This window comes from Miniopterus natalensis, chromosome 2 (assembly GCF_054644295.1).
Source record: "Miniopterus natalensis isolate mMinNat1 chromosome 2, mMinNat1.hap1, whole genome shotgun sequence".
Taxonomy (NCBI): Eukaryota; Metazoa; Chordata; class Mammalia; order Chiroptera; family Miniopteridae; genus Miniopterus; species Miniopterus natalensis.
In genome coordinates, this window is record NC_142082.1 from 34,317,551 (window position 1) to 34,330,677 (window position 13,127).

A 13,127-nucleotide genomic window follows, 5' to 3' on the forward strand; every position below is an offset into this window, starting at 1 on the left:
TTTGGTTGAATTGAATTGGGTTGAAGTGGTCCATGTCACTAGCTCTAACTCTAAAGCTCGAGTTACTGGTTTTAATATTTAAATTTAGCTACTGCACATACTTATCACCTTAATTCTTGTTTAATATTTGAAAGTTATTACTTTGGAGAAAGCTAAGCAATGGTGATTACAGTGTATCAAAATCCACTGCAAGTGATTATTTTAATGACTCTGTACATACAAGGACACATAGACATTCAGACAAAAAATATCTAATTATAATGACAGCACCAAAGTGAAGCTGTGACAGTTACAAAGCCAATTTTAAAGTTTTTTGACAGCCATGCCTAAAAGCTTTGTTTGGACCTTTCCTTAATAACGGTTTACTTAAGGCATAAATCCACAGCTAAGGAAAATAGAAAGAGAAAGTTGTGCCTTTTCTGTCATGCAGATGAAGTGGAAATCAGTTGAAACTTTAATAGAACATTATGTTGAAAGGAGTATAGAAAAGGAATAACAGTTATGGAATTTGGCTTTCACGTTGCAAGAAAGACTAAGTAACAATGAAAATTCTAATGAGAATAGAAACTTGCCAACTGACTTGCTTATCTGTGTTTTGAAGGTCAGTAGTTCCTGCAAGTAAATTGACATGCATTTAAATATGTTGATTGGCAGTTCTGGAATTTGATTTTGTATTACCTCTAAAATAAAATCAAAGGCAAATGGATGTAAGAATGCATCAATAGCCATGGTGACATAAAAACCTTATTACATATCGGCTTTTCCAATGACTCTGTTATCTCTCAAAGTATTAGACCTTACAACTTTTATTTATCTCGCTTGGTTGTGGACTCCATCAAATATCCAATATAATTAATTCTTTGACCTTGGGCTCGTAATTTCTCATTCCTGAATAGAAAAATGCCTGATTCACAGAATGGAACTTATTTTTACTGCATATTTTTACAGAACATAAAATATGCAAGCGCTGTTCTAAGCGCTTTACAAATTTACTTATTTAAAATCGATAACATCCTTTGGAGTAGCCACTGTTATCTTCACACTACTGATGAGGAAAACTGAGGCACAGAGAGAGTTAAGTGACTTGCCCAGGGCCCCAGAGCTTGTAAGTGGTAGAGTTTTGTGCAGTCTGTCCTACAGCCCATGCTGTTAATGACCACTGCCTGGTAGTGAGGGCCGCGTGACGTCATGAATGCAAATGCAGACAGCGCTCAGAGGCCGTCCTTTCTTCTCCCATTCTCAGGTTCTGCTTCAGTTAGCTTCTTTTAGCTGCAAAGACTGAAGAATTCTCAGGTCAGAGCAAAGGATAAGGCAGGATATGTGCCCCTAAGTACCTAGAAGAAAGGAGGGATCAGGAAGGAGTAGCATGGTGTCGCGGGTCCCCGGCAGTGGGCACAGAGGGATGTGATGCAGTGGTTTGTCCTGTGCTTAGCTCCTTTCCACAGGTCAGCTTCTCCACTGCTGCCCAGGGCCTTCAGCCACTACTACTCTCTCCTTTTGTATACTTGACCCCACAGTGGGCAGTTTGTCCCAGAATGGACTTTTTTTTTAAACATATTTCTATATTTTAATTAATTTTAACTTTTCTCCACATTGTATCTCTTCTATATACTCATGAATTATACTAAATATGCCATTAAAATAATATTCATATTTAAGATACTTTTAGATCACAAAGCATAATTTAACCAGAAAAATATGTGCCTTATCTATCTACCTACTTTTTAAGTGTTGTTTTTTTTCCAGTTACAGTTTACAGTCAATATTATTTGTATTAATTTCACATGTACAGCATAATGGTTTGACAATCATGTACTTTACAGAGTGGTTCCCCCAATATAGTTATTACAATATTATTGACTATATCTCCTATGCTATAATGGACTTTAAACAGAGTTGGGTACAGAACCCACCTCTCCTATGTACTTGCTGTGTGGCCTCAGACAAATGACTTAATCTCTTTGAACTCATTGGAAAAAGTAAACAATATATCCCACCATGTAAGAGCTATAGCGGAGATAAAAGAGTTAAAAATAACTAACATAATTATAGTATGGCTTGGAGCATAGTAAGCATTCAATACTTATTAGCCATTATAATAATAGCTGTTATTTTTGAATGCCTAGTTATCTCATTTCAATGTAGGCAGTAGACTTAGACCAGACTTAAGTGCAAATTATGATTTCACCTTCAATGCTTGTGTAATAGTGAGAAAGTTATTTAACTTCTGAGACTCTTGTTTTCTTCTCTAAAATTAGAGTAACTTCCTGGTGCTGTTATGACATTAAATGCATTAACTTTATGTAAAGCACCTACAACAGCTCTAGGAACATAGTAAGTAAAAATATAGACATTGGTTATTATTAGTTTTAGTATAATTTCCCAAATATTATTTATACAAAATATACAAAGTTTCAGTTATTTGAGATAATTAAGTTTAACAGCATAGTACCTTTGGCTAACAATACTTTATTATATACTTAGAATTGCTATGATAGATCTTATATTGTATTCTTAATAATAATAATAATAGTAATACTAAAGGAGGCAGGAGGGAACTTTGGGAAGTAACAAATATGTTTATGGCTTAGATGGTGGTTTCTTGGGTGTATACTTATCCCCAAACTCATTGAGTTGTATGTGTTCAATATGTACCTCTTTTTTAAAAAATATGTTTTTATTTATTTCAGAAAGAGGAAGGGAGAGGGAGAGACAGAAACATCAATGATGAGAGAGTCATTGATTGGCTGCCCCAACATGAGTCCCACCAGGGATCAAAGCCCACAACCTAGACTTGACTGGTGCCTTGACTGGGACTCAAACCATGGCCTCCTGGTTGCTCAGCCACTGAACCATGCCTGCTGGGCTGTTCCACTTTTTTATTTTATCAATCATACCTAAATAAAATGGTTTAAAATAATTAAAAATAATAATTTAAATAAATAAATAATTTACAGAAGTAATGAAGTAAAATAGATAAATAGATCTTCGATTTCTCTCACTTACCCAGTTTTATGATTATATCTAAAATGTTTTCATTTCAGTAGCTTTTTCTCTTAACAGAATAAAGCAATAGTTGCTTTGTGGTATCAGCTTCTTAAAAATAATTTCTCCATATAGTCAGTAGTAAGGATAAAAACCACCTAACTCACCAATGAAAATTAAGATGCTGGCTATACACAATTTAAATGAAATATTTTTTTCATTTTTAACTAAAAGTCTCCAAAACTACCTCCTTAGTCATTTTTGAGCTGCCTGAAGACAAAGATTCCTTTGCTAACACTATTCAGCAGAAATTGACATCCATCAGGTTATCCTGGGAGCACTGCTCTGCACAGCAGCGTGTCACAAAGATGTTGCATGTCCACATCTACACACACAATTATGTCCAATTATAAGGTTTATTTCTTTGTTAATAGTTCATCCATTTTGCCTCCTCAGCAAATGATGCGGTCATCAGTTTTCCACATGTTCATCCTGAGCATGGTGACTGTGGATGTGATCGTGGCTGCTAGCAACTATCACAAAGGAGAAAGCTTCCGAAGGCAATACGATGAGTTCTATCTTGCGGAGGTAAGCTGCTCCCTGGGGAAAAGGTGTCTTAAATGTGAAAATTATTTTCAATTTGTTAATTACTGGAGTTCAACCAAAGCTACTTCTCAAGTGTTTCCCTTGGTCACTGTGCTGCCTGATTTATTTCCTGTCACCATGGGCCTAAGTATCTTGACCACAATGTGTTGCATTGCCAAGGTAACCCTTTGCCCTGGGTGTTTCTCTTGCCATCTTGCCGTTTTCCTATCTACCCCTCATATTCTCTCCCTTTTTCATGTTGAGTTAGTCTGTTTCCTACTAAGTGTAAACAAGCACAGGTTCAGAGGGTTATAAACAAGCAAGACAGCTCAACAGTACCAAGGACGGGGCTGGAGGAAGATTGAAATAGTACAATAATTTCTGTACTAGAGACTGAGCTGTTGCAACCTGCACTAAAGATGTCAAGCCAGAGCAGACAGGTTTAGTGATTTAATAAGCATCTCTAGCTCCCTACATACTAGCTAGAGTTTTAGAAGAGTACTTCTTACTGATTCAGTAACTTCGTTAATATTTGATTCTCACATATTTTTAATGATTTTCAGAGACCGCTGTGTTTTGTCATTGTGAAAAATTATTTCTAAAATATATCTCAGAGTTGTGATTACATATTTATGGAAAAATTGATTGACATATAACTCTTTAGAAATCCATTCATCATATAAGTGAGGTGTACACATACTAAACCAATATATGAAAAAATAAACTTAAAAAGCAGAAAAATTGCAGTTTATTTTTATTACAAAAACATTTTTCACATGAAAAATCAATTTGCCATAAAGTTGAGTTCTCCTAGATATCGAGAATTCTCCCAGTGCATTTAAATATTGACTTGGTGTCTGAGTTTTCCAAGGCATATTTGGTCTTTATTCAAATTACATTATCATTTCTCTTTGTATCAGAAACTTGTGCTTAAGCAAAAAATGGTTTGTTTCAAATGAGTTGTGGATGAACCATTTTAATCAAACTTAATTTTTTATAAAATACTCTCTTTTTAAAGAGTTTATAAAGGTGGTTTGAGTTTAAGCCAGGGGTCAATAAACTTTTTCTTGAAGAGCCAGATAGTAAACATTTTAGTTTTTTCAGTCTACTTACTCTCTGTTTCACTACTCCACTCTACCACTGCTGCGCAAACATGAGTATGGTCTCCAGATGAAGAATAGTTGTGCTCCAGTAAAACCTTATTTACAAAAATAAGCAGTGAGCTCGATCTTGGTTTAAGCTGTTGAAATACAGAGCAGGTCAGCTAACATCCTCATGTATTAAAATCAGATACAGCAATGCTAATGACAATAATAGCTACCAATTCGGGGGAGTTTCTATTATGTTTCCAAGTGCTTTAAAGGAATTTATTATCTTATTTAATGCTTAAAATGGCTATAATAACAGCAGTTCATATTTATGAACTATAATGATACAGTGTTTAAGGCAATAACATTATGTAATATTTTGGAAAGTTTATTTTTAAAACAGAACACAAAAAACCGTGAGCTTTTAGAGAAATAATTTCTTGAATTCCCACATTGTGTTCCAGAATAAATTATTTAGAAAATCCAAAATAAACCACTCAACCCATTAAGGGTCAACTTGCAGTATAAAAACCATCCTCTAAACATAAATCAAGCTGCTTGGCATCTATTGTGAAGCTGGGGACTTTTGTTACTTCGGATTAATTAACCTAAATTTAGAATTAGTTAAGAAACAGGAAAAACTTTCCTTTGATTTCTAGGCTGTGCATAAATGTAAAAAGGTAAAGATTTATTTTCTTTTGTAAGAGTTTTCATTTTGATCTAAGATAATACATTGTTATTAATACACATAAAATCACATTTTAGAAGGGACATAATTATATTTTAAAATGTGTATTCAGATTTTCTTAATAAATAAGACAACTTGAACAATACTTTTCTATTGTTCTATAAAAATATACAAATACATCTGTAGACTAGACTGCACATTGAACAGAAATTTATCAGCACAGCGTTATACACAGAAGATTAACAATTTTAACAAAATTCCTCTTTTAAGAAACTACCAAATTGAGCAGTTCTAACAATGTGTGTTGTGTCTCTGCTGTATTTCTGGTCAAGAGAGACGTTTACCTTGTGTAGGACTCCAGGATGTCTCTTTGGTTTCCTGTATGCCTGTGATTGCTAGTGTTTGAATCAAAAAAACTTTCAGAAAGTATGGACTCATTTTGCCATCTTGCAGGAAGTCATCTCTTCTAGAAAAGTAATTTCTGTGTTCCTCTGAAGACATTTGGTTTTATGATATTTGTTAAAATGAAATTAAGTGAAAGTGCCATTTATTTTAGTTCAAATGAAGCCTGATGCACACAGTTCAGCTCATTAATCAAAAGAAATGACCAAATTAAGAAAGTAACTAATCTTGTCATAGCAGCAGTCTTTCATATTACCATTAAGTTTAACTTTTCATTTTCTGGGAAACTTGAATTAAATAAGTGTCTTCTTCTGACATTAGCTATTTTGTGTGTTTCTAAAGGATTTGGGCAGTATCTTGTTAGGTGAAAAATAATAAGAGAGCAACATTTTGGACTATTCAGTGAGCCATCTCAAAAATTTGCTCTTTACATAGGATACTGAAGGTACACTACAGACTAAGAGTAGGTGACTTAAAGACACCTCTCGAATGATGAGGTAATCATTTATTTTGGTGTTATTTAATCTGGATTTCATTTAAGAGAACCGGGTTACCTGAATTGAGTTTCTTGTGAGTTTTGTCCTATAATCTTCTTTTGTGATAAATATGCATTCATTTTCTCATGAATACCCATGTTTATTTGAAATTATGAAATAAAGTCAACACAAATCTTGAATAATGTATTTCAAATATCTTTCCACATATGGGCTGTATCTCACATTTTATCTTCTCAGACCTGCATGGCACAACCAACTCATTTATAATTTGTCACCTATAAATGCACATACATTATTCACTGAATTCAAAGGGAGAACAGTTTCCATTGTTCCGTTCATATTAAGCATGCCATTTTCTACTTGGTTATTTTTCTCCTTGCTTTAAAAATTTGGCAACCATCTTGTTGTTTTACCTTCCAGTCTCACAAATATCATTACAAGTTCTTTTGGAAAACAAGCATTTTAAGCTAATCTCTTGCACCTTTCAGTTATGTGCTGTTTTGAGAACAAATATAATACTTTTTCTTAGAACAATAACCTTTAATTTTAAAATCTGCATTTTATTATTGATCATTTTCTTGGTAAGAGGATTGGTTATAGTATATATTAAATAAAACATGTATTATTATTATAAAAAGAAAATTTGGAAAAGAAATAAAGAACTCATAACAATGTGTTCCTGAAAATATTAGTTACACTGCCCTGTGGTAACAACAAATCTGATATATGTGTGGGGTATATATTCTCAACAGGGGGTGAAAGCACCTCTATGGGGGTAGAAATTTGTTCTTAAAGAGGCAAAAAGCATCTTATTCTTTCTGTATATAAGAAGAGGTAGATATGTGGAGTGCATAAACAGACTTATCACATATTTGTGGTATTAAAATGCTGTGTGGTGTGGTCATTAGGAACAAAATATCTAAAAGTTCTTCCTTAAGGTGAGGCAATTTTTTCAAAAGGTTGTAAACACTGATTTAGGGAAATAGTAAGAAGAAAGATTATGCTTTTTAATATATTGTTTCATACGTTTTCATGTATTGTTTTCAAGTTTTTTCAAGTAATGTGACAAAAATATATATATATGAAAGTTTGTGATACTCTTACAAATCTTGCCTTCACTCATAAAAAGATGAGTTACACCTTTTAAGCACTCACAGATGTGTGTAATGTATTGTAAGGGTACATGACAGAGGAAAGGTCCCGGGGGCTGCAGAGTGAAGAGGCCGAGGCCATGGCAAGCTCCCAGGCTGGGAGTGACGAGTGCAATCCACCCTCCCACAGTTTGCACTGCTGAGCGCTTGGGATTGACAGGAAGCCCTGAGACCACACATGCTCAGGTGATGCTCATGGGGCATCCTTGCACGTAATTAGGTTCTCCAAACAACCTAGGAGCCTTCGCCCATTTATATGCCCAGCAGCATGACCCTGGCAAGTTCTTTCAAGGCTGAGTTCACCAACACAGACTGGAACTGCCCATTTAGAAAGAGTTACTATAACTGCCCCCACACTGCTTCTACTCTAATTCTTCCAAACTTTTACATTCCTCTGAATTGAAACCCTATGCTAAACCCTCTAACCTACACCAAATAGATGATGATCACTTAAGATAATTTAATTTTTCCAAATGTTTCCATTAATTCCTGACATAGTTTTCACCTACAAGAGGTTAACCCCAGAGTTAAAAATAAGACATATTTTTATGTATTATACAGAGGTGGACAAAAGTAAGCTTACAGTTGTAATACAAATAAACAATACAATAGGTAATAAATAATACACGAATAAACTCTTTCACATACTCACAATTGTAAACCTACTTTTGCCCACTCCTGTATTTTTCCATAAAATTTGATCACTTTGAGATTAATAGAGTTTTTCAGAAAACTGGAGTGTTAGCTTGTAACAATTAACTAATTATGTTAAGAAGGAGGTATTTGATACCAGGAGAATTAGAATAAGAAATTATAGAAGGAAAATGAGTGGGAATATGTGTATTTATACATTAATCACAATTTGCTAAATCATTTTAGTGCCTTTTAGTGTCTTTGAAAGCATATGGTTTTCCCACCAAGCAAATAATAATGCAAATGGATTCAACTGCATATTTTATTATGAATTATGATTACTTAAACCGCTCATTCAATCTGTCTTTTTGATAGCAAATACAAAGTTAGTAAAGCAATTAATTGTATTTATATTTAATTGGATAATCTATTCAGATATATTTCAGGCATTTATTAGTAAAGTTGGCCTTTGAACAATATAGGTTTGAACTGTGTGTGTCCACTTATACACAGGTGTTTTTTTCAATAAACATCTGTACTGTTTTTGATCCATGATTGAGAGTCTGCAGATATGGAGGGCCAACTGTATGAATTGTTCTGTGCCATTTTATATAAGGGACTTGACCATTTACTTCTTTTGGTATTTGTGGGGGTCTTGGAACCATTCACCCATGGATTCTGAGGGACAACTTAAGTTTTAGGGGAGTTAAAATTTATGTGCAGATTTTCAACTATATGGGGGTCGGCACCTCTGACCCCCATGTTGTTCAAGCATCAACTGTAGTTCCCTACTTAAAACAAAGACCAGTTTGGTATGTATTACATTCCTTCCTTTGGAATGAAAGTCTGAAAATACAGGTGAGAGGAGAGATGGAAGATTGGGTGCCCATCACTTCTCCCTCTACTAATATAACAGCCAAGTCAGACTGTTGGGGCACCTTCAGGATGGACACGTCTCAGTTTCAGTTTCTCTGGAGATCCCCCAAGATGTCTAGAGGGCTTCCTCATATTGTTGCAGGACCTGGACTAAAAATCTAGGGCTAGAGGGGAACTGGCTTTTGTTAGGACTTGTAGCAAAGATTTGGGTCCTCTGGTCCCCTGGGGTTGCTGCTCGGGTACAGAAAGCTTTTAATTCCCTGCAAAGGATTTGCACTTGCCCACTGGTTGCTTGTAGTCCAGGAAGGGACCCTCCCTAGAAGCTGAATTACTCCCAGGTGAATGATTGGGAATGGATTCCACCAGCTGGTGAAGAATCCTGACACAGAGCAGCTTCCTCCTGATGCCCAGCAAAGAGCCATAGGTTGTTAGGTCATTTATCACAAAAATTAGTGTTCTCTGCTAGGCCTTATTTGCTTGAGAGTGTATAAAAGACAAACAAACATATAGTCATGGGGAATCAAAGAAAAATTATTTGTATACAAAGGATCTCAGAAATTGAAGATGAGACTCAGAAATCCAAGATGAACACAAGCTCCCAATCAAGTAGAATTGATGGAAGAGACAGGAGGGTTGTTGTTGTGGTTGTTTAGTGTCCCAAGGAGAGATAATTAAGGCACAAACAAACTTTCTGAAACTTTGCCTAATTTTAAAAAGTGAATTTTTAAAAAGGGTATGGTCATTGTTGAGAGCTAATTATTAATATGGGAGATCAGGTGGAAAAAATAACTGAAAGAAAGAATAGAAATCATGAGAGGCTAGCCACCTAGTTGTGCATAATAGGAGCCCCTGAAGGGAAAAGGGGATAAGTAAAAGAGAAAAAATAATAAATAAGAGAAGAGCTTTTTTCCTACACTGAGGAAAAGCACAAATCTGTAGATTAAAAGGACTCACTAAATCTTAGGGAGATTAAATGAAAAAGAGATGCATTTCTAGGCATATCCTGGTGACCTTCCTTGGTTTCAAACATAAAGGAAATATTTTTGCAGCCTCTAAATAGGCTTAAATAACCTGCAAAGCCAAGATAGATAAATATATTGTTCACTGAATGCCTCATCTTAAATATTGGAAAGTAGAAAGCAGCGAACCAATATAGAGAGAGAGAGACCACTGATAGAAAAGAACAGCAACTCAGGAATCAGTATGCAGCCAAAATAGTCATGTCCATGTTAAAAATGTATTTTAGATAGGAGAGGATTAAGAGAGTATACAAGCCTTGATGTTTCTTTGAGGAAACTACTCCAAAGTATGTTAATCGTAAAATAAATTCATCTCAGTCCACAGGTCTAGATAAGAGAAGATGAAAGAAAAGTGGTGGGTATTGGATCCAAATGGGAGATTAAAATGTCAAATAAAGAAATTTGAAAAAAATCAAGAATTCAAGAAACTAGAATTTTATTTGTGTATGACCTCAGAAAAAGCAGGATTTAGGAAGGGGTGTGATATCGATGGAGAACAGGGAGATTGAAGTACCATGAAATTGCAGCTTGGCAGTGTGTGGGGGAGGGGTGAGCAAGCAAATTTGTGTGCAAGAGGAGTTTACAATGATTCCAGTTAGATGCAATAATGAAAAGTATATGTTGATTTGTGATTGTTGAAATAATCTGGAGGGTTAGAAAAGCACAGTAGAACATCCAAATCAACAAGGAGGGAATAGAAATTAATGACAATTTGGCCAAGCAAAAGACAAGGAAAGGTTTAAAGATGAAATAAGAATGACATTCATACACTAGATAGCAAACAGACCATGTATAATTTTGGTAGATTGAATATGGGCAGGTTGAATTTTTCTGTCAAAAGACATAGAAACTTTGATTATGCTTACACACAAAATCAAATAGTATATTGTTCATAGGAAACACATACAAGGTGGCCCCAAAAGGCAAAACAACTAAAAAATGGTGCCTAAATATTAAAACACTTAAAATACTTAGCAGAATTAAGGAATATCCTCAAGGCCAAATGATGTGAGCTCAAAATGCCCAGTGGTAACTAGAGCCAGTGGCTGCCCTGAGAGCATTTGCATATTCATGTCACCTAGAATTTGCAATTTCTGGACCAAAGAAGAGACTGTGTATGGTGAAGTGTCAGAACAGAGACCCTCACATAACATGAGGACACAGGATGGTCCGTTCCTCAGTGAAAGAAGGAAATGATAAGGCAAACTTCTGTCACGACCTTAACTCCAGATGGATCTAAAAAGAATAACCCTTACTGAAAATGTGTAAGCACAATCCTGTCCTCACAAGGGATTCGAGGTCCAAGTCACATTCCTTTCAGGATCTGAGAAGCATCAGCCACAAAATTGATTTAAAGGCGTACCAGATTTGTCAGATAGCCCATGCACCCCACAGAACCAGTCCTTTCTGGAAAAACTGTACTCTAAACACAGGTCATGAAAAATCTAGAGGAAAATGATGATTTCCTGGCAAAGTACCAAACTGATGAACAAGGTATGAAACCTGATCAGAAGAACATTGGAAAGCTTTAATCTACCATTACAAAAGGGAATAGTTTTCCTGCTGGATTTTACCTACTTTCAAAGATGAGTTATTTCTTATTGTATTTAAGCAATTACAGATCACACAATGGAAAACTCTATAAGTTTGATAAAACTAGCATAAGATTAATGGAAACCTGATATGATAGTGTAAGTAAAATTATAGACCAATTTCATATATGACAGTAGCTACAAAAAATTATAAAGAAAATATTATGCAATAAAACCCAGCAGATTAGAATTGCCATTCAGGGTTTATTCCAGGAATATACAAATGGTCAACATCTAGGGCTCTTGTGGTACATTTCATTACCTCAACAAATCAAAGGGTAAATTTCTTTAAGTAGAATTGGAAGAGAAGAAAAGCCTTTAAACACAGTAGAAATTAATTATAAAAACCCACTGCAGTCGTTATGTATGAATGCTGAAGAAACTTTCATGGAAAAGGAGGGCCATGGATTCCTCTTATTCCCACTTCATTATTTAGTATATTACTATACAGCTGTACTATTATAGCTAATAAATTAATCCAATTAACTCCAAAATAAATCTTGGGAAAATGTTATCTTCATCTGTAAATTAAATGTACATATTTTTATGAAACCCAGGAGAACTTATTAAAAGTCTTAGAATTAATAGAAGAATCTAGCGAGGTTGTTAAAAAAATCAATGTAGATAAATCAATAGCTTTTCTCTTCAATGGAACTAACTAGGTAGAATGGTAAAAAATAAATAAAAAATAGATCAGACTGATGAATGTCAGAGGGATGGAGGAGGGCGGGTGGATGGAGGGGGAGAGAGTAACCAAAGAATTTATATACGTATATGTACAACCCAAGGACATGGACAATGGTGGGGAGAGGAACTGGGGAGGGGGATGGGACGGGGTGGAGCGGGTCATTGGGAACAAAAAGGGACATCTGTAATATTTTAAACAAAAATAAAATTTAAAAATATAAAAAAATAAAAGGTAAAAAAAATGCATTTATATTAGTGACTGGAATATTAAATTCAAAGAAATAAATTTTACAAGAAACAATAACATCTTTATAGGGAAATGTTTTATTAAAAATATAGTCCAAATAAATAAAATAAAAAACACAGTGTGATCCTGAATATGAAAACTTGATATTAATCCTTCTAAAGACCTATTTTGTATGTAAAAGGTAAAGAAAAAATAATAAAGATAGACATATATGACCAGAGAAAATTTAAAGTGTTTATAGAGTGAATGCCACCAAAGTTAAAAATCAGACTATTGACTAGGGAAATAATATTTGCAGTTCATATAGCAGAGAGAGATTACTAATCATTCTTAATATCAACAACCCCAGGAGCTGATAAAAAAGACAAAACATCACCACAGAAAATTGGTAAGGTTAAGAATAGAAGATTGTTTTAAAGAGAAAAATAAATCTAAATAATCAATACACATATGAACAGATAAGCAAAAGTTTGATTACATCTGGTGATGGTGCAGATTTAGGACAAGAAGCACTTTCCTACCTTGCTGGAGGGCAAATGATTTACTGTAACATTTAAATGTAGTTTATTAATACCACTTAAAATTTAAAGCTCCACAAACCTGCCCTTTGCCCCAGCAATGCCAGACTTGAGACTCTTTTTATAGATATGAAAGTTCGATAAATATGGATATTGCAT

At 34.6% G+C, this 13,127-nt stretch overlaps 1 protein-coding gene across 1 annotated transcript in view; it reads left to right on the forward strand.

Moving 5' to 3' along the window:
- Window positions 1-13,127, forward strand: part of NALCN (sodium leak channel, non-selective) — a 253,658-nt gene that overhangs the window by 95,732 nt on the left and 144,799 nt on the right. Inside the window, exon 10 of the mRNA XM_087814251.1 lies at window positions 3,442-3,573. Coding sequence (XP_087670377.1) covers window positions 3,442-3,573 — 132 coding nt within the window. The remainder of the gene's footprint in view (window positions 1-3,441; window positions 3,574-13,127) is intronic.